Below are 26,087 nucleotides of genomic sequence, written 5' to 3' on the forward strand. Positions count from 1 at the left end.
GGAAAAGAAATCCAGGCAGTTACCACTAATCTTTCTATGCAAATTGGGCAAATACCCCGGCACACATATCTAGTTATGATTGTGCCAATACCAGAATATATAATTGGGATTGATATTCTAAAAGGATTGACATTAAATTTGGCTGATGGACAATACCAATTTGCTATTAGAGCTTTGTCTTTTCATATTAATGCTATAATTGTGGGCTGTTTGCATCATGAAGTAGAAATTCCACCTGCCACACAAGTGATCAATCAAAGACAGTATCGCATCCCTGGAGGACAACAAGAAATATCTGAGACCATAGAAGATTATTTGGCTGTAAAAGTCCTTCGCAGAGTAACGACAGCCTGGAATAATCCTATCTGGCCTGTTAAAAAAGGTGATGGGACATGGAGAATGACTGTAGATTACAGAGAGCTAAACAAAGTGACTCTGGCTATTCAAGCGGCCGTCCCTGATTTGATTACTCTTATAGAAAAAGTGCAATGTTATCCAGGCACTTGGTATGCAGTCATAGACTTGGCTAATGCCTTTTTCACCATACCTATACCTAAAAGTGTCCAAGAACAGTTTGCTTTCACGTGGCTGGGACAACAATATACCTTTACTAGACTTCCTCAGGGATATGTTCATAGTCCCACTATCTGCCATCGACAGGTTGCTGAAACCTTGGCAAAGGTACCTGCTTCTGATGATGTCCAAATAGTACATTATATAGATGATATTATGATCCAAGGAAATGAAGAAGAAAAAGTACAACAACAGTTAGAAAAAGTAATGGACATACTTGAGGAGGATGGATGGAAAACTAATCCAGCTAAAATTCAGGGCCCGAGTTCAAATGTTAAATTTTTGGGAGTACTTTGGAATAATGGAAAACAAGAAATTTTACCTAAAGCTAGACAAAAGATATTAGATTTTGCAGCACCCCGTAACAAAAAGGAAGCACAAAAATTTATTGGATTATTTGGATTTTAGAGGGCACATATTCCACATTTAAGTCGGCTCCTTGCACCTTTATATAAAGTTACCAGGAAAAAATATGAATTTGAATGGGGAATGGAACAAAAAGAAGCTTTTGAAGCAGCCAAGCATGCTATTCAGACTGCTTTAGATCTATGGCCAATTAAACCGGGACCCACTGAGTTACAGGTAGATGTCATTGATCAGTATGCCAGCTGGAGTTTATGGCAAAAACAAGGTGCCCGACGTTATCCTCTGGGATTTTGGAGTCGCAAGCTTCCCTGTTCCAGTGAAAGATACAGTCCTTTTGAAAAACAGTTGTTAGCCTGCTATTGGGCTCTAATAGACTCAGAAAGCCTTACCCTGGGACATGAGGTAATTATGCGGCCCCAAATACCCATCATGCAATGGATTCATAGCACGCCTGTTACTCATAAAATTGGACATGCACAAGAATTTAATATCATCAAATGGAAATGGTATATTCAAGACCGGGCCAAACCTGGCCCAAAGGGGTTGTCTCTATTGCATGAACAAGTGTCTCAATATAGCAGTGAGCCAACTGTGTCACCCAAGACTGATATAACAGAATCTCCTGTTAAATGGGGTGTCTCATATGATCAATTGACTGAAGAACAACAAAAACTTACCTGGTTTACGGATGGTTCTGCCAAAATGATATCAGGCTCACGGAAATGGAAAGCAGTTGCCTATAACCCATCCACCCAACAAACAATTGTCACCACCGGAGATAATACGAGTAGCCAATATGCTGAACTCTATGCGGTGCATCAGATCAAACTAATGTTATCTTTGATACTGTACATGATTTGCAAGATCAAGTTAATAACATTTCATATTCTAAGGGGTTGTTTGATTGGTTACCTTGGGGTTTGGGTCCTTTATTGCGAGATAGTTTTATAATTATTGTAGTCATTGGATTTTGGATTCTTGGATGTGCCTTATGTACTTGTGTACGAAGTTCATTGTCTGTGCGTATGGTGTCTTATGGTTAATGGAGACGGCTACGGCCGAATATGTTTTGACATCAGTACAGCCATGTTTGGCTGCTCCATTGACCTACAGCCACCAGCACAAAAAGAAATATAAAAGCTGCTTTCTGTGTGGTGGGAACTGGCCTTTTCCCGGGAACTGGCCTTTCCCTCACGGAGGGAGTTGCAAGTTGTAACATTTCAAGGCTCTTGGAGCGTCGTAGCACGGGATGGACTGGCCATCTGTGCCGGGCTGGGACGATAACCAAAGAGAACAATGCACGTACACAACTACTGGGCCAGGATGTTAGCCAGGGGGCTCAGTGCACGTACGCCACTGATAACCATTTTGTACATGGGAACACTAAATGCTTGCTCTGCAAACTCTGTAATTGCTTACTCTGAAAATTACTGATGGTATAAAAACTGCTGGAAACTGAGCCCTAGTGAGAGTTCCACCTGTGGAAGGGACACCTTGCCCAGGACGTGTGATCCTTGCCCAGCCGCGTCGATTGACAGGGCTCTCCCGGCAGTGGGGCGTGGATGTTGTGAGTAACTGATTTGATGTGAAGTAATTGATTTGATATGAAGTAATTGATTTGATGTGTTCTCTTTTCGGTCAACCTGGTGTTTCTCTTTCTGGTTGATTTGTGTCATTTCTCTTCAGCCGATGTGGGTGTTTTCCCTTTCCAGTCGGGCTGATGTTTTTTCCCTCTTAATATTTGACCTATTTGGATCTGTTTGCAGACTGTCACCTTTACTATCCTCTATATAATAAAATATACCTTTGGTCCATTTGTTTGGAGTGGAAAGTGTCTTTTACGTCTCCGATCGAATCCCTGAACCTCTCATAACAGTAGTTCCTACCTGTTATGGTTTCAAAATTTGAAAGAAAAAACAGATTAGAAAATAGAAGAGTGTGCACTACAGAGAATCTTATCGATTGTTGTTTAAAGAAACTTTCTTTTGGACTGTGTGCAAGCTGCATGATGCTGTGATATCAGTTCTTCCTGGGAAGTGGAAGTCAAACAGTTGGTAAGCAGAGGGATGGAGATGGCTCCAGCCCCGGGCTCACCTCCTTTCCTAAGAGCCACTGACTTAAACTACCCATCATGTCATCCAGGAAGGGATCCAGCTGTCATTTCCTTGGTTCTAGGTGTTTCCTGAATAGGCTGCAGGCTGGCTTGGAGCCCAGCCTGGTTGTCTCTGCTGTGAAGAAAGTGAGGTTGATCCTGGAGCCAGGGTGAGAGAGAGGAGCCCGGTGCCCAGGGCAGGGCTGAAGTTGGTGTCTCTGGGGCAGGAGGAGCCCAGCTGGAGCCTGGAGCCTGGTGTCTCAGGGTGGCTGAGTCAGGCTCTGAGGCAGGAATGTGGAGGGAGACAGGACAGTGCAAGGGGCTCAGAGCCTGTGTTGGAGGGCAGTGGCTGGTCCTGAGATGTGTGGACACTGAGATCGCTAACTCAACAGCACTGAGGCCTTGGAGTCAGGCAGCCCTGGTTTCAAATCCTGCCTCTGCCCCTCCTCAAAGTGTCAAAGACGCCCTTACAGATAGCCTTGTTCAACTCTCTGTAACCAAGGGGGAGACACCTTCAGGATGTTTCTCTCTGACAGCTTTCAAGCCACAGGCGCTCCCTTCAGCCTCACTTCCTGGCCAGCTCTGAAAGTCTGCAGGCTCCCTCCCTTCACCCCTACAGGAAGTTCAAACCATAAGAAACAAGACCTGACCCACTCCTAGCCAAAAATAAAAGCCAAAGCTAATGACCCCACTTCCCTCCGGATGAAACCTGAGCCTTCTCCTTGGGGAATCCTATTGTTGTCTTCTGTGTGTGTAATAAACTTTATTTCATGTACATTAGTACATGAAATATAGTTTATGATATATACGTTATACATTTAATATACATTCCTGCTTGAGGGTCTGTTCTGCATCCAGCAGGGATCACTAGCCACCACAAACCACCACCACCAACAGCAAAAATCCTACAGCCAGCTGCCTCTGCTCTGCCCAGTCTCGTTGTACTGTCGAGGGACCAGTCTGCTGCCTCTACTGCACTTAAAACTCTGTGACACCAAAGACTAGCCCTGCCAGGGCCACAGCCATGTGCCCAGGTGTTGGAGACTCTGTCTCCTCCAGACACCAGAGGACACTTACGTTCTCATGGGAAATAAGAGATGTAGAAACCCCATTGGTTGAATTGCCTCTGCTCAGTTTCCTCTGTGTAGGGAAGATCCTGATAGGAGGCCCCTCTGTGGATTACAGACACAGTCTGGACTGGACTCAGACACCAAGCACCCAGCCAGTGGCCTCCATCAGTCCTGGGACCAGCCCTCTGGAAAGGGCGAGCAGGCCCTGGTGTCAGGCACCCCTATCAAACCCCAATAAAGACGTTCCCACAGCTCCTGGGCGGTGCTGGGAGATCTGTGCTTCTGGAATGTGAAAGACAGAAGAAAATTGTGTTTCCTCCAGTCACAGCCTTTCTCATTGGCTGACCCTTTGCCCTGGGGGCTAAATAGGCTGAAACTGCCTCCTGGCAGCACTGGGGGGTTATTTCCAGCGTCCTGAGGGAGCCCCTCCAGGGGACAGGCAGGGACATGGAGGAATTTCGGCTGTGCAGGGAGGAGGTCAACTATGCAGGACGGGGACTGCCCGGTGCCTCAGGCTCTGTCTCCTGCTTGCTGATGGGGTGAGGGCAGGGTGCTTTTGGCTCCTCCTGTGTTCTTTGGTTTCAGGCCCGATTCCTGTTTCCTGCAATGGGGCTTTCCGTGGCCACCACCTGGACGCTCACACCAGATCCTTTCCCTGCTTAACATGCTCGGCATGAGCGCTCTCAGCAAACAGAAACCACACAACCCAATAGAAGTAGGAGGGGCTTTAGAACAGAGAATGAGAAGCTGATAATTTCCCTGGCAGGGCCAGACATGCTCCACGCAGGGACTCCAGACGCGCCCCATACAACACTGTCGGACTGGAAAACTTTAATATTTGTGATTAAAAAAACTGGAATCTACTCAGCAAAAACACAGAGCAGTTTCCACATACATGAGTCATCCCACCTTCCTGTGTGGACGGGACAACCACAATTAGATCCCATATGAGAGGAGGATGCACCACCTGGGGCGCTGGGGTGACTGGGTGTCCCGTCCTTGGGCACATGTCTAGGAAGGGGCCACATGCACAAGTTCAGATGACCTCCACCATCTCTGTAACCTGAGCTCAGCCCCAAGTCTGTGGAAGGAGAGACTCCAGCTCCCTCCTCCCAGAGGAGCATAAGGAGATACAGTCAGGAGGCAACAGTGATGCAGGAAAACACAGGTAGATTGTGGCCTTGGAGATTTCACCCCAAATCCTCTCGAGCCTGTAGGTAAGCTTGGGACTCACCATCCTAAGTGCCATGACTGGGCTTCCCGCACATTCCCTCACAATCCAAGGGCATATTATGTTTTGTGAAAGAGTATATACTAATGCAGATTGTTGGTAGGTCTCCAATAATATTAAGGGAGAGAAAATTTATACCTATAAAAATTGCATCAGCCCAGAAATGACTGGCAGGAGTAGTGTGGTCCTTGTCCCCTCGGAAGAGGGGGAACCAGCAGGGGGTGGGGAGTCTGGGGAGGGGAGGGCAGCGAGTTATGTAGACACACCAGATACAGAGCAAGAGAAATGGAGACAAGAGCTGATGGTCAGAAGACTCACCACCAGTGGGATCTACAGGGACTTGACAGCCTGGGAATCAGTAACACAGGACTAATGCCACTAGAGGGAAGTCGTGCCAACTGGACGAGAAAGAGGAGCCAAAGAACAGTCAAGCATCTAGGACTCAGCCTAACAGCTGGATTGCAGGGTTACTCCCTGGGGGAGAGAGGAGGTCATCACAGAGAGCTTCCTGTCCTTGGAGTGAAGATCAGGAGACTACAGAGCATGTTGAAGACTGAAGTTCAGGCGAGAGGACAGACGTGGACAAGTTAATCATGACTGTTTACATCACCAATGGGTTACATGTCAGTACTTTCTTGGCCATAACAGAAAAATAGAAAACAGAGTATTTTATTTTATCCTGATAGCATGAAGATAGCACTGAAGGACAATGTCAAGTAACTTATTTATGAAACAAATATATTCTTCCAGAAGAACTAAATAAACGAGAAGACCTTCCTTGGTGATGGATTAGAAAACGTATTATTCTTTAGATGGCAATACTCTCCCAAATTGATCTAAAGATTCACATAATATTTATATAAACCCAAACACTATTTTTGCAGAAATTGACAACCAGAACCTAAAATTCATGATAGGCTAGGGGCTCGGAATATTCAACACAATCTTGACAAAGAAGGAAATACTTGGAGGACTCACACCTCCTGGTTTCCAAACTTAAGGCTAAGCTACAATAATCAGGACAGTGTGGCACTGGCAGAAGGATGTACATATATTTCCATGGAATATAATTGAGACTCCAAGAATAAACTCTTACTCTTATGGTTAATTGAGTCAAGGGTGCCAAGACAATTCAATAGAGGAAAGAACAGTGTTTTCTACAAGTGGATATCCACATGCAAACAATGAAGTGGACTTGTACCTCACATCATGTTAAAAATTAACTCAAAATGGATCAAAGAAGTAAATGTAAGAGCTAAAACTATAAAACTCATCGAAGAAACATAGGATTCAGTGTTCATGAACTGGAGATAGGCAATGGTTCCTTAGAAGACACCAAAACCATAGAGCAATAGATAAATTGGACGTCATTAAAATTGAAAACTTTGTACTTCAGAGAACACCATCAAGAGAGTGAAAAGTCATCAAAGTGAAAGAAAATATTTGCAAATCATATACCTGATGAGGGAATTGTGTCCAGCATATAATAAAAACTCTTGTTGGTCAAGTATAAAAAGCCAAAAATACAATTAAAAAATGGACAAAGGATTTAAAGACATTTCCCCAAACGTGAAAAAAACACAGAGCCAATAAACCCATGACAAGATAATCAACATGTTTAAATGTTAGGGAAATGCAAATCAAATCCACAATGAAATACCTCTCCACACTCATTTGTACAAGAACATTCAGCATAATTATTCATAATAGCCCCCAAATGGAACCAACCCAATGTCTATCAACTGATGAATGGGTGTTCTGTGGGTCTCAGACTATTGATAGTGATGCCGTGGGGCAGGAGTGCCTGAGACACTCACCTGGGTCCGTATTACTTGTGGTGAGTCCACAGACATTTCCCCAACCAGAGCCAATGCTGTGGCTGGACCGGCCCTTGTGGTTCTTATTATGATCACAGGACACACCTCAGCAACACCATCAGAGAATTTTGAAGAACAGGAATTATTACTCATCTGAGTATTAGTCACTCTGAGTATTAAAGGGCAGATTCAGGCTGAGTGTTAAAGAGGAGAAAGAACAAGACAGGAGGATTGAGTCTGAGTGTCTCCTGTCCCCAAATACCCACTCCACGTCCCAGATCTAAGTCCACACCAGGCCCCTCTCCCCAGGCTCCTCCAGGAAGCAGAATCCAGCAGTCATCTGGTCATCGGGTCCTCTGTCAGCCGACATTGAAGAGAGAGACAGAGAGAGAGAGTGAGCAAGAGAGAGGTGGGCAGAGAAGATGGAGGGACACACAGAACATGGCAGAGGAGTGGAAAAGAGAGACACAGAAGGGCAGCAAAGAGGCTGAAAGAAATAAACACAAAGGGAGAGAGAAACCAGGAGAGAAAAGGGGAGAGGTAGATGGAGTGGAGCAGGTGGCAGGGTCAGGGGGCGGCATTAGGGACAGAACAGGCATCCAGACCCTCCCGCTCCCCTGCAGCCCCCAATCCCATGGAGGGGACAGGACCTCACCTGCGACAAACCCTGTCCTCCGGGGCGGGGTCAAGGAACAACTCGGCCTTTCAGCTTCACCACGAAGGAATCCTGGGGTCTGAGTGACCGGGGGCAGCACCGCTCAAAGCAGACCCTGAAGGTGCAGTTGCCACACTTCCGGGTCCTGCCCAAGGGCACCACAGCGTCGTCATAGCAACAGTGCTGCAGGGGGTGGTAGAACTTGTCCCCACAGGTCATGTGTGGCTGGCACAGCATCAGGTGAGCACCCATGGGGGACACTGGAAGAGACGGAGCTGGTGTGACCAGGCAGCAGGGCAGGGGCTCCCAGCCTGAGGCCCTCTGGGAGACACACCCCACCTCTGAGTGTCCCTCCCGGACTCACCTGGGGCTCCGTGTGAGCAGAGGATGCAGAGATCGGCCGAGAGAGCTGTGGGAGAGCAGAGGGTGAGGTGGGGATGAGCAGGCAGCCAGGGGTCCACCTCGGAGAGCCCAGCTTGGGGCAGGGGAAGGTCTGAGGGGGTGTCTGTCCTGTATGAGGCACAGGGAAAGGCTAGTAGCAGTCCAGGGTGGAATCTAATCACCTGAGTTTGGGTGTCTTGGGATTACGGGCCTGTGGAAGGTGAGGGGAATTGGGCTTGGATCCTCCTTACCCAGGGTGCAGCATCGGGGAGCTATGGCTCTGGGGCAGCTGCAGTGGAGTGGAGAGGGGATCAGCCAATCTCAGCAGGTGCTTTTACTCCTACTGTAAAGCTGGTGATGTCATCGGATCCCCTGCCTGGGCTGCAGAGACACACTGGGCCCTGGGGCAGGAGCAGGTGCCCCGACATCAACCTCTCCCCCAAATGCCTCCCTCTCATGCCCAGCACGATAGCCTCATTCCCACTCTTCTGGAATTCTAACCCCTCACATCCTCCCGGGGGGCCTGTCAGCTCCCTGACCTCACACCCCCAGCCCAGGGCTCACTAAATGGCAGCTCACAGCATCCAGGTGAGAGACTAGTTTTTACACATTTGAAAATTCCAGGTTGAACGAGATTGGGGAACAGGGGAATGTGTGGGGAGGACACTGAGGTGGCTCCTGAATGAACAGGAAAAAGGCCCTGGAGGACCCCTGGGACCCACAGCCCCCCAGGGTGCTCTCCCCACCTCTTTCTCTGTCTCTCCACTAATGGTCATTTCCTCAGGAGCACCTGTCCACTTAGCACCTCGTGTGCCCCAGGCTTCGTGTCAGACACGGGGGAGGGGTGGGGAGCAGGACATTCAGAAGTCAATTTTCACTGAGTTCATGAGAGAGAGAGAGAGAATGGTAAGATAATCCATTAGAGTTTGGTTGCTGTGGTCAAGGTCGTTGTCAATATTACACATCTGTGAAGTTCTGTAGGAGAAATTCCAGCACCATCAGTAGATTCTCGAAGTCTTTACTCCTTAACATGGCTGTTCAGAGGGAGAAGGATTGAATGTCCCCTGAGAAGAGCAGTCTTGGAGTCAGGATGTGAAGATAGAAGGTGAAGGATCCCCTTCCCTGAGGGACACTGTGGGGTCAGTTCTGTGGGACTAGGGTCACCTTGTACAGTGAGGATGGGGAGGCCCCTCCCCCAGCTCCTGCAGGACTCCATCCCTCGGGGGCACAGAGCCCACCCCTGCATGGACAAGTTTCTCCCCAGAGCCTGGGAAGGGTGACCTGTTCCTCATGTGGGCAGCTGTGTCCCTCTACCTGCCTCCCTGTGTTTGGACAGATCCTGCCTTCTGCGTCTCTGCTCCCCTGCGGGAGCCTCCACACTCGCTCCCCAGACTCCCCTCCACCTGGAGCCCAGGCCCAGACTCAGCTCCTCCATGACATGCACCCGCTCCAGACAGAAACCAGGGCGAGGACCCAGTGAAAGAGGAACGGAGCGTGTCCTGCACTGTGAGGGGGGAACCGCATCAGTGTCCAGACCCAGCAGAAGTGGGGGATTCAGGGAAACATCCAGGTCAGCTCTGGGGGTGTCCTCGGTGCAAGCTCTGGTCTCTCCTGGTTGGGGACAGAGATGTTGTCACAGCCCAGCTCTGGTGGTGGTGTGGGGTTGGCATTGGTGCCCACATGTCGGGTTTCCCAGAAAGAACCTGGGGAGGGACTTTGCCTCTCTGAGCCTCAGTTTCCTTCCCCGGAAAATGGAGACAACCTGGCCCAGCTGACCCATTGTCTTTTGGTCTAACAGAGATGACACAAGCAAGGGCCTGACAATAAATAGTAGCTGAGGATGAGCAGTGTGCCCAGCCCTGTGCCAGGTGACCCTGAGGGCACAGTGATGACTCAGTAGCAGGTCCTTTCCCATCGTTGGGGATCACAGACTCTCCTCAGTCCATGATGGCTCAGAAAGGTCAGGCTTGGGTTCAGAAAACCCAGGAATTGTGGGAGCCTGGGACAGGGGTCATCACTCATCTTGGGAGATCAGGGAGAGCTTCCTGGAGGAGGGGATGTCTGAGCTAAGATTTTAAGGCTGAGCCCAGACAGAGTGGAGGGCAGGGCAGAGAGAGGGGACTGGAGGTGGGTGGCAGGGTCAGTCCCTTGTGAGCCTTGGGGAGGACTCAGGACTTTATCCTCAGTGCACTGGGCACCATGGTTGGGTCCTGACCAGTGGATGAGAGTTCAGATTTGTGTCTGTGAACATCCCTGCATCTGTGAGCTGTGAGGAAGGTGGAGAGGCGGGTTGAGCCTGGAGTAGCAGACCAGAGAAGATCCTGCCATAGCAGAAATCCTTGTGCAATTGCTGGAGTCCCAAATGTCCTCTTTCCCATGGGGCAGGGGGACAGCAGCTCCCCTTCCAGCCCCACGTCTCCCTTGTGTTCTGGTTTCCCTTCTCTTGCAGCTGCACAGTAGAGCGGTGTTTCACAGACTGTGGATTGCACCATTTTAGCAGGTTATAGAGTCAATTGAGTTGGTCATAAACTATGTTATTTTTTTAATTGAAAAATATAGATTAGGAAATGGATTAGTGTATGCTGTGCAGAATCTTGTCAAAGGTTGCTTATGGAAACTTCCCTTCCAGAATGTTGGAAGCCACGTAATGATGTACTACTTGTCTATTGCTCAGTAAACTCATGAATGGGGGTGCTCCAGGGAAGGGCTGGTCCCCTCTTTGCTGACTGCCACAGACTTAGCTGCCTCATCATGCTTTCCAGTTCAGGGATCATCTCTCATGACCTTGATTCTGTTCATTTTCTGGGATAGCTCCAGGTAGGCAAGGACACAGGCCTGGTTGCCTCTGCCAAAATCTGTGGGGCAGTAGATGCCTGGACACCAGCCAAGATGAGGGAGAAAGCACATTCCCCAGGGCAGGGTAGCAGCCACGTCTCTCAAGGGAACTGAGTGAGCAAAGGGCAGGCAGGTAGAGGAAGATCAGGACAGGGTAGGGGGGTCTGTGCTGATGGGAGGGCAGTGGCTGCTCCTGAGATGTGTGGACACAGAGCCACTAACTCACTGGGTCCTGACCAGTGGAGGGTCCAGCCACTGACAGACACTGTGGGACCCCACTGTCTGAGGACAGCTCTGTCTTCTGTGTGAGATCCTGGATCGTGAGGTAGGACCCGGCCTGTTCTGGTTGAAGCCGTCATTAGGTGTTGAGACTCTGCTTCTCCTGATGGCTAAAGACAGTTCTGGCTCTCTTGGCAGTCAGTGTAAGTTCCCCAACAGCCATTTGTTTTATTCTCTGGATCCAAGCAAGACATTGACCCAAGGTCCTCCTGCGGGTCAGTGACACAGGCTGGAACAGAGCCCAGGACTCCTGAATCCCAGTCCGGGGCCTCCAACCCCCTGCCCAGCCCCTCCAGGAAGGGCAGGCAGGCTGTGCTCTCAGACTCCCCTGCACAAGACCCAGGTCGACGTTCCCACGGCTCCTGGTTGGGGCTGGCAGAGCTGGGCTCCTGGATGGGAAACCCCAGAGCTGGCATTTCCTGCTCTTACCAGATTCCCCACTGGCTTCTCCTTTTCCCCAGGAATAAATTGGCTGAATATCCCTCCTGTCAGTATCTGGATGTTACTTCCATCTGGCCTCAGGGAGCCCCTCCAGGGGACAGGCAAGAATGCAGTGGACTTTCAGGTGTACAGAGAGAATGTCAGGTATGCAGGAGGAGGGGCTGGGGCTTCCAGAGCCAGAAGGTCCTCCTCTGCTGGCTGAGGAGGATGATGTGTCACCCTTCTGCTCCAATCACATTATCAAGATTTCAGGAACTGATCCCTACTCCCTGCAAAGGGACTTCTGGTGACCAAAGAATGGATGGTCTGGCCTGATATCAGCTCTGATTGGATTCTTCAAGTAAAACAGTGACTTTGTTACCCGGCCCACCAACCCATGAGCCGGTAACCGCAGCCCTGCTCAGAACACGCCTGAAATGTTCTCTTTAGCTTACAGGAAACCACAATGAGAGGAAGGAGGAGGAGGCTGAGACACATAGTAGAAACCAGGTAACACCCGTTGAAGGCAGCATGGCAGCTGCCTTGACCTAACATAGACCCCGCAGCTCATTATATGCTCATTGTAATGCATTACCACGCTACACCACACACCCACCAGCGCCATGACAGTTTAGAGTTGCCATGGCAATGGCAGGATAGGACCAAATAAGGAAAGAAAAGAGATGGCACCCTTGATCCCCAGAAAAGCCTGCCCATTTCTCTGAAAACTATGAATTTTCCTCCCCTTCATAACCTGGACCCCTTATAACAGCTGCTTATGTGTCCCAAGAGCTGAGAAGTTGATTTGTGAACCTAGTTCCCACTTCTCCATTCTCTGGCTATGGAATGAAAGCTTGTGCTGTTGACCACTCAGCTTCCATTTCATTTCAAATCCACGACTCGGAACAAAAGAGAACCCACCAGGGAAGGGACGGATTGTGGGTATGAGGCCCACCTGTGGGTTCCTTCTCAGAGCTCCTCTGCATGTGGGTTGGAGTCCCACCGGAGTGAGGTCAATTTGGCAACAAGTTAAGAGCCTACTGGTCAGAGGAGGGGCTGGAGGAGCAGGCTCTAGGCTTGGCCTCCAGGGATGATGCCCAGACCAGCACTGCTGTGTGACTCAGGGATCTGAACATCACTGCTGCAGCCCCAGCAGCCTCTTGGCACCTCGAAGCTATTGCCTCGACATGTTGTTGCTGCTGGGGAAACACCTGGTGACTCCATGGCTGTGCTGCTCAGAGCTTCAGATGCATCTAGAACCCCAGCTGCAAGGTCTTCTGGCAAAGGCCGTCTGAAGCGGCCCAGCCTCTGAGGACAAGAAGACCCTGAGTGGGTGGGATGGATGCCAAGTGTCCAGTATACCCTTCATCACCCTCCCATCATGCTCAACTTATTGCAACTCTTTATTACAACCCAAAATGTCTCTCATGGCTCAACACTCATGTCCCCAGCTGCAGGCCCCACACTCCACTCACTTTCTGCACCTCAACTTCAGGGTCTGTGGTCCCCCCACATCCACATGTTCCAGGGTTCGTGCATGACAGTTCTTGTCTGACTCTCTCCCCACTCTCTTCACATGCATTCTATTCACTCTCCAGCTTTCAGTGTAAATGTCACCCTCCCCAAAATGTCTCTGGACCCTGAGGCTGAGGTCAGTCTCCCCATTACATCCAGACAGCACCTTGGACATCTTCTGCTGAGCACTTACCACAGTTCTTTGGGGCTTTGCTGTCAAGAAAGACACTTGGGAATCAATTCAGTGTGGTTTTTGATCATCAATGAGAAAGGAACGAGTTATTTCAGGGACCGAATAGATCAAGGGTTTTAGATTTACTTGAACCAGACCAGCCTCCACTCTGCACAAGCAGATGGGAGTCAGAATCCCACTGTAAGGTGAAGATGCTCAGGGAAAGTCTTATTCCAGCAAGAGAAGTGATGAAACAGACTGAGTGGGTCAGCACCAGTGGTGTGGACAGTTCCTTCTGCTCTCCGGACACCCCCCCACCCCCCTACCCATCCCCCATTCAAATGTTTTTACTCTTCATTTTTACGTGTGTGGTAAAATACACATAAAGTAAAATTTATCGTTTTAACCGTTGTAAATTGTACTGTTCAGTGGCATTTAGTACATTCAAGATGTTGTGTAACTATCACCAGAATATTCTCATCACCCCTAAAGAAACCCCCATACTCATTAAGCAATCCCTGCCCATTCCACCCTCCTCCCAGCCCCTAGAGACCACTAATCTGATTTCTGTCTCAATGTATTTACCGATTTTGGGTTTTTCATATGAATAGAATCATACAATATATAGTTCTTTGTGTCTGGTTTCTTTCGCTTATCACAATGCTTTCAACATTCATCCATGTTGTAATGTATCTGTACTTCATTTCTCGTAAGAACTAGTATTTCATTATGTGGATATACCACATTTAGTTTATCCATTAATCAATAGATGGACTTCTGTGATGTTTCCACCTTTTGACTCTTGTGAATAACTCTAAAATGAACTTTTATATACAAGTGATTGAACAACTCTTTCAATTCTTTTGAGAATACACCAGGAGTAGAATTGTCTGTTCACATGGTAATTTTATGATTCACTTAGTGAGGAAGAGACGAACAGGTTTCCACAGTGGCTGCACCATTTCACCTTCCCACTAGCAAAGAGTGAGTGTTGCAGTTTCCCCCACACCCTCGCTAACACTATTTTTTTCCATTTTAAAAAATTATCACAATTCTAGTGGGTGTGAAGTGGTAATTCTTAGTAATTTGATTTGAATTTCCCTTAAAAATGACTTTGAGCATCTTTTCATGTGCTTGTTGGACATTTGGATATCTTGTCTGGAGAAATATCTATTCAAATCCTTTGCTTTAAATTGTGTTGTTTGTCTTTTTGTTATTCAGTTGTAAGAACTCTTTATATATTCTGGATACTATAATCTAGATCACTGTTAGATATACCATTTGCAAATATTCTCTCCCATTCCCAACAGTGGGTTGTATTTTCACTATCTTGGTAGTGTTCCTTGACACACAAAACTTTTCAATTTTGCTTAATTCCAGTTTATCCTTTATTTCTTCTTTTGTATCTGTGCTTTTGCTGTCATATCTAAGAAAACATTTTCAAATCCAAAGTCATGAAGAATTACTCCTATGTGTTCTTCTAAGACTTTTATGGCTTTACCTCCTACATTTAGGCCTTTCATCCACTTTGAGTTATATATGTTGTATATGGTGTGAGGTAGAGATCCAGCTTCATTCTTCTGCCTGTGGAGATCCATTTGACTCAGTGCCACATGCTGAAAACTTCTTTCCACGTTGAATGCTCTCGGCAGCCTCATCAAAAAATCAATTGGCCATAAATCTATGGGATTATTTCTGGAAACTCAATTCCATCCCATTGATCTCTATGTCTACCATTATGCCAGTACCATACTGTTTTGATTACTGTAGCCTTATAGCAAGTTTAAAATTAGGAAGCGTGAGTCTTCCACCTTTGGTCTCCTTTTTTAAGACTCTTTTCGGTATCCAGAGTCCCTTGCAATTCCATATGAATCAAGACTGAGCTTTGACATTTCTGGAAGAAGAAGAAATTAAAAAAGGCCATTGGGGTTTTGCTAGGGATTGCATTGAATCTGCAGATTGCTTTGGGAAATAATCATCTTAACAATATAAATGGAACTGATGTGGGGATGTGGTTGGGACATTGCTGTGGAAGGAGAGGAGGGCGGGAGAGGAAAGGGATGGGATGGAGGCAGAGGTTCTCTTGGGGTTGGGGCTGCAGCTGTGACAGAAGGTGGGGTTCTGCACTCCTTACCTGGAGGCTGCATTGGGGATCACGTGTCTGGGGTTGGCTTTGGTTCAGTGGATGGGAAAGCGGCAGATTCCGAGGTCTTTTTGTCTGTAGAGATGAGCAAGGGATGAAGAGGAGCTCCAGTCCTCTTCTCTGGCAACAGGGGCATTGCTTGGTCCTGGAGCTGGGGCAGGCATCACACAGGGTATCCGTCACCTTGGAACCTCACGTCAGATCCTTTAAGAGCCAGGAGAGGATGGATGCTCCGTCCCCCTTCCTTCCCTCACATGCATCCCTCTCATCCTCCAGTAATAAGGCCACTTTAGCAAAAATCAAGGCATAGGATACACCTTGGAGCTGTCCCCACTGTCCCAAATTGAAACAGCTAGTAATGTCTGATCCATGTGACCCTACAAGTCTTCTACTTTCCCCGTGTTCTTTCTACATTTTGAGCCCTCCTTAGGGGGCTCCTCAACACCCTGACCTCACACCAGAGCCTAGTACCCACTTACCGAACCAAGGTTGATGTCATTCAGGTGGCAGCGACTGTGATGGGCAGTGACCTTTTATTTACGGATTTGGAAACTCTAATTAGAATAAGTAGGCAAAATGGGAGATTTGCCAGGCTTCTGGGGTCACTCATAGAACCAAGATAGGAAATCCAATGTCACAAGGACACGTGTCTATTTCTGTTTCTTCTTTACAGTTGTCACTTACTCAAGGATTCACGACTTGCATATCCCAGGCACTGTTGCAGGCTTTGAGAGTCAGTGCTGTGTCTGCTCTGCAAAAGCCACTGTTTTCATTTGGTTCATGGAGAGAGAAGGGGAGAAGAGAGGGGTGAGGAGAGAAGATTACGAATGAGAGAATGCAGCACCTGTGCCTGGCTCTGGGTAAACAATTGATGATCTTAGAGGTGACTGATGTGACCAATGTCTTTATCACACTCATTTGCTTCATTGACATTCTGGGCAAAAGTGTCCACAGCCATCACCAGACCCTCAAGTGGACCATGACTCCATCAGAGTTAAGACAACAGGACCATGAAAGGTTTTCACCTGTCTCCTTCACAGGAATTAACCCTCCTTGGACTTGAATACGCTCGCTCTGAGGGAGAGGGGGCAGTTTCTCCTCTGAGAGAAGCCACTTGGGGTCAGAAGGAGAAGGAGCCGCTCCCCTGAGGGAGGCTGACAGAGCACTTACTGCCTGTTTGTCTTTGCACTTTCTTTTGAGACTGAGTGTAAGTGCACAGTGATGTAACATCTATGTTTCCCAGTACAGGCAGCCAAGGGATTAGTAAAATCAGGAACAGAGCAGGCTCTGAGCCTGGCCCAACCTGCTCACTCCTGGCAGCGCCCGGATGCTGTTGCAGCCTGGTTTCCAGCCCCCGACACAGGGTTGGGTCCTATGTGTGTGGGGTGGAGAGCAGGGGAGAGGTGGCTAGAAGGAGGTTCTTAGACCTTCCCCAGGGCATGGCACCCCACAGGGCCCAGCTGAGCAACAGCATGACAGGGAGGATGGGGGGCTGCCTGGAGAGGGAGAGGTCTGAACTTCAGACAACAATTCTCAGAAAGTCACTATATCAGGACAGTCATGTTGACTAGATACACCCTGAGCACAGTGCTGTCACTCATTCATCCACCCACGCAGTCATTCATTGACTCCTTTATTCATTCACTCACTCAGTATTCCCAGAGCACCTGCTCTGTCCCCCGATCTGTGCTGGTCGATGCTGGGGACACAGCACTGACTGGAAGTCCCAGCCCTGTCCTTCTAGTTCTCACATCCACTGGGGGCACAGACCACCACAGACAATCGTGACTCAGAGTGAGTAGGGCAGGGAAGGAGGGCCAAGGGCGTCAGGGATGGCTTCCTGGTGAAGGGGTATCTGAGCTGTGATTTTAAGAATGAACAAGAACTGTGAGTATGTCAGTGGAGCTCAGTCCTGGGAGGGCAGAGGGCAGAGGGCAGGGCAGGGCCAGTCACCCTGGGGGCCTCGGGGAGGATTCTGGACTCACCTGAGCGCCCTGGGAGCCACGGACGGGTCCTAAGCAGGGGATGGAAGTGGGGAGATGTGAGCCTGTGGGAGACCCCAGCGTCTGTCTGCTGTGAGCTGCACAGGAGGCAGGAGACCAGGGAGGAGGTCTCTGATGCAGAAATAACCGTGGGATCACCAGGGTCCTGACTGTCTGCTCTCTCCCAAGGAGGTGGAGGATGCACGCTCCCTCCCAGAACCATCCCTCCCCTGCTCCTCAGGCCTCCCCTCTCCTCAGCTGTAGGGTGGAGTACATTTCTCAAAACTGTGCATCTGACACTGTTTCAGGTTGTAAAACCAACGATTTTGTCATAATGTGTACTTTTAAAATTCAAATAGAGGGGCCTGCCCAGTGGGGCAGGTGATTAATTGCACGAGCTCTGCTGCGGTGGCCCGGAGTTCGCCAGTTCGGATCCCGGACGCACACCAACGCACTGCTTGGCAACCATGCTGTGAAGGCATCCCATATAAAGTGGAGGAAGATGGACATGGATGTTAGCCCAGGACCAGTCTTCCTCAACAAAAAAAAGAGGAGGATTGGCAGATGTTAGCACAGGGCTGATCTCCTCACAAAAAAAATAAAATTAAATAAAATTAAAATAGAATTGATTCAAAACAGAACTGTGTGCACTGCATAGAATCTCCACCATTCCTGAGTAATTAAACTTTCTTTTGGACCGTGTGTAAGCCCCATGATGGTGTCATCTCTATTTTTCCTAGTGAGTCCCATACAAATTGTTAATAAGCAGGGGACTGGAAAGGCTCCAGGCACAGGCTCGCCTTCTCCTCTCCTAAGAGCCGCTGACTTAGCTGCCCTGTCAGGTCCTCCAAAAAATGGGTTCAGCTCTCACATCCTCTGTCCCAGGTGCTTCTAGGAAGCTGAAGGTGGGCTTGGCACACAGCCTGGCATCCCTGCTAAAGGAGGACGAGATTGGCCTGGACACCAGCCACGTCCCCAGAAAAGCACATTCCCCCGGGGAGCAGGGTCGGGGTTGGCATCTCTGGGCCTGGAACCTGGTCTCTCCAGGGGCTGAGTCAGGACGTGGGTGGAAATGTGGAGGGAGATCAGGGCAGGGGGTTCTAGGAGGCTGTGCTGGTGGGAAGGCATTGAGGGCCAGGCCAGGGCTCCATGGACCCTGAGAGCGTCTAACTAGACAGTGATGAGAGTTTGGGGTCCGAGAGCCCTGTGTTCAAATCTTCACTCTTTCTCAAAGGGCCTAATAGGCCACTTACAGGTAACACCGTCCATCCACCTCCCCGTATAAGAGGAAGACTGGATTTTTCGTGTTTGACTCTGGCAGCCTTTGAGCACCACCTCACTCACTTCCACTGCACATCTGGGCAGACTGTGTGCTCCCTTTCTTGGCAGCAGAATGAAGATCAAATCCTCCACCCCAGCCCACACGCAGGAACCTCACCCTGACCCCAGGACATAGACAAACAAAGAAAGCCCAAGTCAACATTCCCACTTCATACTTGATTCACACGGCACTGAACCTGAGCTCTCTTCTTTGGGAGAGTCCTGTTGCTGTTTCCTGGCTGAAAGACAAGCATTAGTTCATATACAGTGCTTCCTGAGTGTCATTCTGTCACCCGTCACAATTCCTGGGGCCATCTGCACAGTAGGCAGCAGAGGGCCCTGAAAGCCCATATATACAGTCCCCAGACAAGCTGCCTCTGCGTCCCCCATCCCTGCACTGCCCATTCTGGGTTGTCTCCATCTGAGGTGAGTCTGGCATCTCTACTGGACTTAGGGCTCCATGAGGACAGGGACCAGGGCTGCCTTAGTCACCACCATGTTTCTGGTTGTTCAGGACTCTGTCTTTTCCCACTGAAAGGATGCTCAGGGTCCCTTGGTAAATTAGAGTGTACTGGGAGCCCCGCTGGTTGGATTCTCTGTACCCAGTTCCCTGCATGAAGGAAGACCCTGGCACAGGCCCCTCTGCAGGTCACAGACAGGCTAGACTGGACCCACACACCTCAAATCCCAGCCAGGGAACCTCCATCAATCCCAGGCCCAGTCCCTCTGGAAAGGGCAAGTAGGCCTTGGTTTCAGGCCCCTGAACAAACCCCAAGTAAGACATTCTCACAGCTTCCAGGTGGTGCTGGGAGATCTGTGCTTCCGGAATGAGAAACAGACAAGCACTACTAGTTTGTAACGTCACAGTCTTCCCCTTAACACCAGGTGGTAAAGAGGCTGATCCTCCTCCTGGTTTATGGGACGTTACTTCCCTCTGGCCTCAGGGAGCCCCTCCCAGGGAACAGGTAGGAATTTGGTGGAACTCCCCATTTTCAGGAAGAACGTCAGCTATATGGGGTATCCCTGAGGAGGAGGGCTGGGCCTCTCCAGTGCCAGAGGGCCTTCCTCCAATGTCTGAGTGGGTGGGGTGGGCTCTTTGCTCCGCTGCGTACTTCAAGCTTGCAGGCTGGTGCCTGCTCCATGCAAAAGGCCAGTGCATGCCAACCCCTGAGGGTCAGGACAAATCCCTTCCTGCCTCAAATGCTCTGCTGCAGCAGCAAGAACTGCAGAAAAAAGAATGCACTCAAACTATCATAAACAGAAGGAGCTTTAGTACAGGGAATGGGGTCTGACCAGCTCCGTGGCCGTGCTGCATGGCTGAATCCACGCCAGGACCCCAGAAATGTCCTTCAACAACACCTCTGGACTGGGAACTTAAAAATGTATTTTAGTAAAAAATACAAGTGGAGGGGCCAGCCCGGTGGCGCAAGTGGTTAAGTCCATGCACTCCGCTGTGGCGACCTGGGGTTCGCCAGTTCGGATCCTGGGCGCACATCGACGCACCACTTGTCAAGCCATGCTGTGACGGCGTCCCATATAAAGTGGAGGAAGATGGGCATGGATGTTAGCCCAGGGCCAGTCTTCCTCAGCAAAAAGAGGAGGATTGGCAGATGTTAGCTCAGGGCCAATCTTCCTCACAACAAAAAAATACAAGTGGGAATTCTCCAGCATAGACAACATTCCCAATGCGAATGGAGAATTTCCAATAAGATACTAGACTGAGGTAGAAGATCCACCACGTGTGGGTGCTGGGATGACTGAGTGTCCCTTCCCTGGGGACACAGAAACACAATTAGGGGTGAACAGTAATGTTAAGGAACACAGCCAGACGATGACCTAGAAGATTTCACCAAAAATCCTCTTGAGTCATGAGGTAATCTTGGCTCTTTGTTAACCTAAGTCCTACTAGTGGAATTTCAGTGCATTCCACTCACAACACCACAGACATAGTATGTTTTGTGAGACAGAACAATACTAATACAGAACCTCAGTAATTTTTAAAGGGCATAAAATTGAGGAAGTTACACCCGTGGAAGTTGCACTTGGCCTGAAAATGACCAGCAGGAACAGTGTGGTCCCTGTCCCCGCAGGAGGGGAGGCTCTGGGGCAAAGAAAGATGCAGTAGACGCGGAGCAAGAGAAACAGGCCAGGGCTGGTGGTCAAGAGACTCAGCACCCGGTGAGACACAGCTGACCTGGCAGCCTGGATGTCAATAAACTGGGAATAAACAAACCCTTTAGAGGGAGAAGTAGTGCAACCTGGACAAGAAGAGGAACAAAGAATGGCCAAGTTTCTAGAACTCGACCTAACAGCTGGATCCAGGATTATCACTTGGAGACAGATGGGGTCATCATGGAGAACTTCTCACCCTTAGAGTGAATATTCAGGTCAAGAAGAGATTGTTGATGACCAAAGAAAGAATGACTCAATTATCTTTGACAAGATTTTCATTACTAATTTATGTCTCCAATGGGTTAGATAATAATACCTTTCTGAGCATAACAGTTAAATACAAACCAGAATATTTTATTCTCATAAAACAAAAGACCAATATTGTATGACTCTAGTCACAGGTAATTTCCAGAAAAGACAAATCCACGGAGACAGAAAGTAGATTCACGGTTGCCAGAGGATCGTTGATGGGGAGAATTTGTAGTGACTGCTAACAGTCATGGGATTTCTTTTTGGGACGATGGAAATATTCTGGAATTAGATAGTGGTGATGATTGTACAGCATTGTAAATATACTAAAAAAGACCCACCCTAAAACACTGAGTTGCAAATGCCAAAAAGATTGAAAGTGTAGATTGTATGTTATGTGAATGTTATAGCAATAGAAAAATAAAAATTAAGAAAGCTGAGCTATGAAAAAAAACCCAACCAGCCCTAGATGTAGGAGTTAAATGATGCTGTCACCCAAGTTTCGTGGAGTGAGACAGGCCGGTCACACCTCAGTGGCCCTAAAGGAAAACTGAACCAACATGAACACACAAGCACATTTTTAAAAACCTGGTTCATGGTGTGTGTACATTCTTGTATCCTGGTTTGTCTTCCTTAACTTTATGTTGTGAACATTTTTCGTATCATGAAAATATCTTTGAAATCTATTAAAAAAATAAGGACTTTGGCTAAATATATCTTGGTACACCCAGATACCGCAATAATACTCTCTCGTAGAAAAATATTTAAAATTATTACATTAAAAAAAAGGAAAAGAATGAGGTCTTCATATGTATACATTAGAACAAACAGCAAAAAGTTCATTTTGCAACAAGTACTTACAAAATATTCAATTTATTTCAGGTGTCGTTCATAATCCATTAAAAAATTTACAACTCAATGTTTTAGAGTGAGTTTTGAAAAACTTGTTGTAAATAAGGATTCATTTGGTCTGATTTTCATCCCATTTTACAAATGAGGAAACCAAGGCACAGAGGGCTCCCCTCACCCGAGGTCACACAGTCAGCGGCAAGGTCAGGGTCTCATCCGGGCACCTCAGCTGCAGAGGGCCTGCTCCCCTGCACCTCCCGCCTCCATCGTGTCCACGCAGACATGCTTTCATAAACACGGAAACTTCTGGAGGGTCATACCAGACATTAGAGTGGATTCGCTGAAGGGAGGAAGAGAAGGGCGAAGAATAAGTGGGGAGCTTGCTTTTCACTGGATTTCTTTCTATGCTACTTAGATTTACAAAGAGCACTTTTCACAAATGTAAAATAATGGAAAACCTCAGCTATGCCAAGATAAAAAGAATCTAAAATTTAAAAATACAAAGATTAAATATAAAATACGAAATCAGATTACAAAAGAAAAATAAACAGTCTTCAGACCAAAATATGGAAAAATCCCCTATTTTACGAAAAGAAAGAGTAATCCAATGGCAGTGGGAGAAAACCGATCTATTTGAAATCGCAGAGGTCACAGAGTTTCCAGTCAGTAATCACATTTCTAACGTGAAATGTTTTCAACGAACATTTTTGGAAATTTTTTAAGTGTTTATTGAAAAGTTTTAATGTAAAACTCATCTAACGGACAAAAGTATGAATGTGAACATGGGACCATGATCCTTGAGGACCTTCAAGGGTCTCATGCTCCCCCAACTCCCATTGGGGACCGAGATATAAGAGAAAAATTACTGGCAGCCATTCCTTAAGTCTATCCCACAAAAATTAATTGGTCATATTTTCAAAATTGTAAACAGCAGGGGGATGAAACCGTGGCTAACTACGGCCATGGACGGAGACGATGTGGAAGGAGCTCTCAGGGCAAGAACTGACTCCCCCAACAGCCTCTGCTTGGCCGCAAGTTTGGAAATGGTTTCAGATCAGAGCTTCATGACTCATTACCAAAAAAATAACATGAACTTGCAAAATGCAGACAAGTCTGAGCTCCAGACATGCTCTGACATGATGAAGACAGTATTTCCAATAAATTAGAAAATATACAATGCATGCTTATGGCACTGTGACTAAAACAACGAGAAGACACTGAGAAATTTAATGCACGGCAAGGTCCCCACTCCTGGGCTCCTGTGGGCCTGGACACTTGCCCACGTTGTGAGGAGAAAGGGCCCTGGGCGGTGACTGCCCCAGCCTCAGAGGATGGAAGAAACCCAAGACCCCCCCAACCCCAGTGCAAAATCATTGACTCCCCTCCCGGGAAATGAATGTCGAGGACCTCAACTGTCCCCAAACTGGCAAGGGGACTTAACCCTACAAGGTGAAGGGCACCCACCACGTTTCTTATCAATCCTGGGACAACACATTCTCCCCCAGCACCACCTCGCTTCCTGCCCCCTTCCTTGGCGTCACGAGATGTTACCTGTGTTGGGTGTTGATCATTTCCCTCACAATTTGTCCCTCTCTCAACCTCTTTGCATTCCTGTGGGACCTCTTGAAGCTCAACACAACTTCCCTCTCAGTTCTACCTCCTGGTAAACCTGTTAGGAAGGGGTCTTCTCAAGAATGGGGGGATCTCAATTCTCTGTGTCCTCAGGAGACTCCTTCTAAAAGTGCTCCACTCCTACACCCCCATCTATGTCCCCTAAGCTCCTTGTCTGACTTCCCTGAGGTCCTGTGCCCCCTTCAACCTTGCACCCGTTAGCCTAAGAATTTAAAGACACTGTTAGACAATAATCCTCCTCATTTGTGGGCAACAAACTCCACAGACGTTGGATGTATATGGGTGACAGGACTCCTTCAGGTGGAATAGGATCCTTCCACACCCCTCATCAAGATTCCCCAATATTATTTGACACTGGAGGGACTTGAGGGGCTCTGCCCAGTAACCCAAGGTTTATTAGACAACAAACTTCTAATCCTCACTTCCAGTTTGTGCAACACTTCTACTCTGGTCACCAAAAAGCCAAAGGAAAAGGATATCGGCTAGTCCAAGGTCTGAGCTCTATCCACAAATTGTCAAACACAGCTTTCCCCTGGGGCCCAACACTAACCCTGCCCTGTGCCTGATCCCTTCCAACACCTAGTAGTTCAGGTCATCGATTTGTGTCCAGCGTGTTTTAGTATTCCCCTTCACACAGATTCCCAGTCACTGTGCGCCTTCTGCTGGGAAAATCAGCAATATCTCTGGACTTCGTGCCCTGAGGATTCACTGAGGGCCCTGCCCACTTACGGCTCACCCTCAATGCCCCTTTGAGAAACTGGAAATCCCACCTTAATCCAATCTGGGGGTAATCCCCCTTGAAGTTGTGACAGTTAGGCCAGCTCCCTCCTGGACACTCAGGACATTCTGGAGGCATCACAAAAAAGGGCCACAAGGTGGCTGAAGACAAAGGTCAACCACTCTTTTGGGGTGACCCATGTCTGGGTCAGGATGACCCGGCTGCAGGAAAAACTATCTCCACGGACCACCTGCCACCATCCAGCACTTTCCTCTCCTGGAAACAAAGTGACAGTTGACAGGTTTTTGAAGGCCTCTGGGGTGTTGTAGGATGTAGATAGCTAGTTTCTCTAGGATTGCTTCATCCGTTTATACTATAACTAGGGAGTCATTTCCAGACCCAGGAGTGTGGAATCCCCCATCCAAACATGCTTTCCAGAACCTTCAGGCCTCCCTACTTTCACCCCACACACATGGACTTCCCAACTCCTCCCTACCTTTTCCCTTGTTTGTGCATGAACCAGAGGGTCATGCCCTTGGAGTGTTATCGCAAAATATAACACATACCAGAGACCCCTGGACTCAGGAACTAAGGCATATCCCCCTTACATGGGAGACATGGCTGCAACTGCCAAACTTTTCCAAACCACCCCTGCCTCGGTGTTGAGTCATGGACAGACACGCTCCTCATGCTGGACAGACCTACTGCTTCATGAGAACACATAGCACCTCTCTGTGTCTCCACTCACCTCACATGAAATTCTACCACTCTCCCCCTCACGTCACCATATCCCACTGACAATCTTACCCCAGCTGTCTGCTTCACTGACTCACAGCTGGGACACCCCTGGATGGTGTCAGATCATCATCTCATTCTAGATTAGACTTCCCCAAGTGGATGCTTTATGGCTTTATGTGTAAGGCTTGATGTTCAAGACTCTGTTTGTCCAAGTTCCTCTTTATGTCCAAGGCTCCTACCATAACTGAGCAAAGGCTCATTCTGCTCGCTGCAATCCTGAAGCCAATCAATTGTAAATGAGTCAGTGATTGAGAAAAGGATTTATTCAATTAGCCAGCAAAATCGGAAGATGGCAGACTCACAGTTGAAAGACCATCTTAAACAAGCACATAATCTTGAGGCAGTTACATAGGGACTAGAAGGATGTGAAGGAAGGGGCTCAGGAATGTTGACCTCCTGCATTGGTGACTGGAGAGGCCACACCAGGTCCTTGGGTTGTCCTTGCTGATGGATGCCAGCATAATGTTCATCTCGGAGGAGGTCGCCATGTTCCTAAGAAACTCAAAAGAACAAAGTCATCATCTATCACTATTCAGAGGTAGATGTGTCAACCAGGATTATTTCCTACAGGGTAGCTATTTACCTCCTGGGCTACATGCAAGGTAAAATATATACAGCCTGGGTGAGTTAGTCAGAGGTTATTCTAAGTTACAACATGGCTTCCCTCATGTCAACCTCGCTTCAGGCCAGTATCACCACCTCTGGTGATGATGCTGGATGGGCCACGACTACTCAACACACTCTTTGGAATATGAAGCCCTGCCATATGATAAATGAGGTCAAATGGTTGACTAATTCACTCTCACTCCGGCTTGCAC

General features: G+C 48.2%; 1 protein-coding gene across 1 annotated transcript; it reads right to left on the reverse strand.

Moving 5' to 3' along the window:
* Positions 1-7,834: 7,834 nt before the first annotated feature.
* LOC101387845 (insulin growth factor-like family member 1) lies at positions 7,835-25,757 on the reverse strand. The gene is made up of 3 exons (XM_087421924.1): positions 25,693-25,757; positions 8,169-8,314; positions 7,835-8,064 (listed from the first exon to the last, which is right to left on the reverse strand). Exons 1-3 carry the CDS (start codon positions 25,755-25,757, stop codon positions 7,835-7,837), a joined length of 441 nt encoding a protein of 146 aa, XP_087278050.1.
* Between the last annotated feature and the right edge of the window lie 330 nt (positions 25,758-26,087).

The sequence above is a fragment of the Ceratotherium simum genome, chromosome 33, assembly GCF_057802395.1.
Source record: "Ceratotherium simum simum isolate JZ-2026a chromosome 33, ASM5780239v1, whole genome shotgun sequence".
NCBI classification, from domain to species: Eukaryota; Metazoa; Chordata; class Mammalia; order Perissodactyla; family Rhinocerotidae; genus Ceratotherium; species Ceratotherium simum.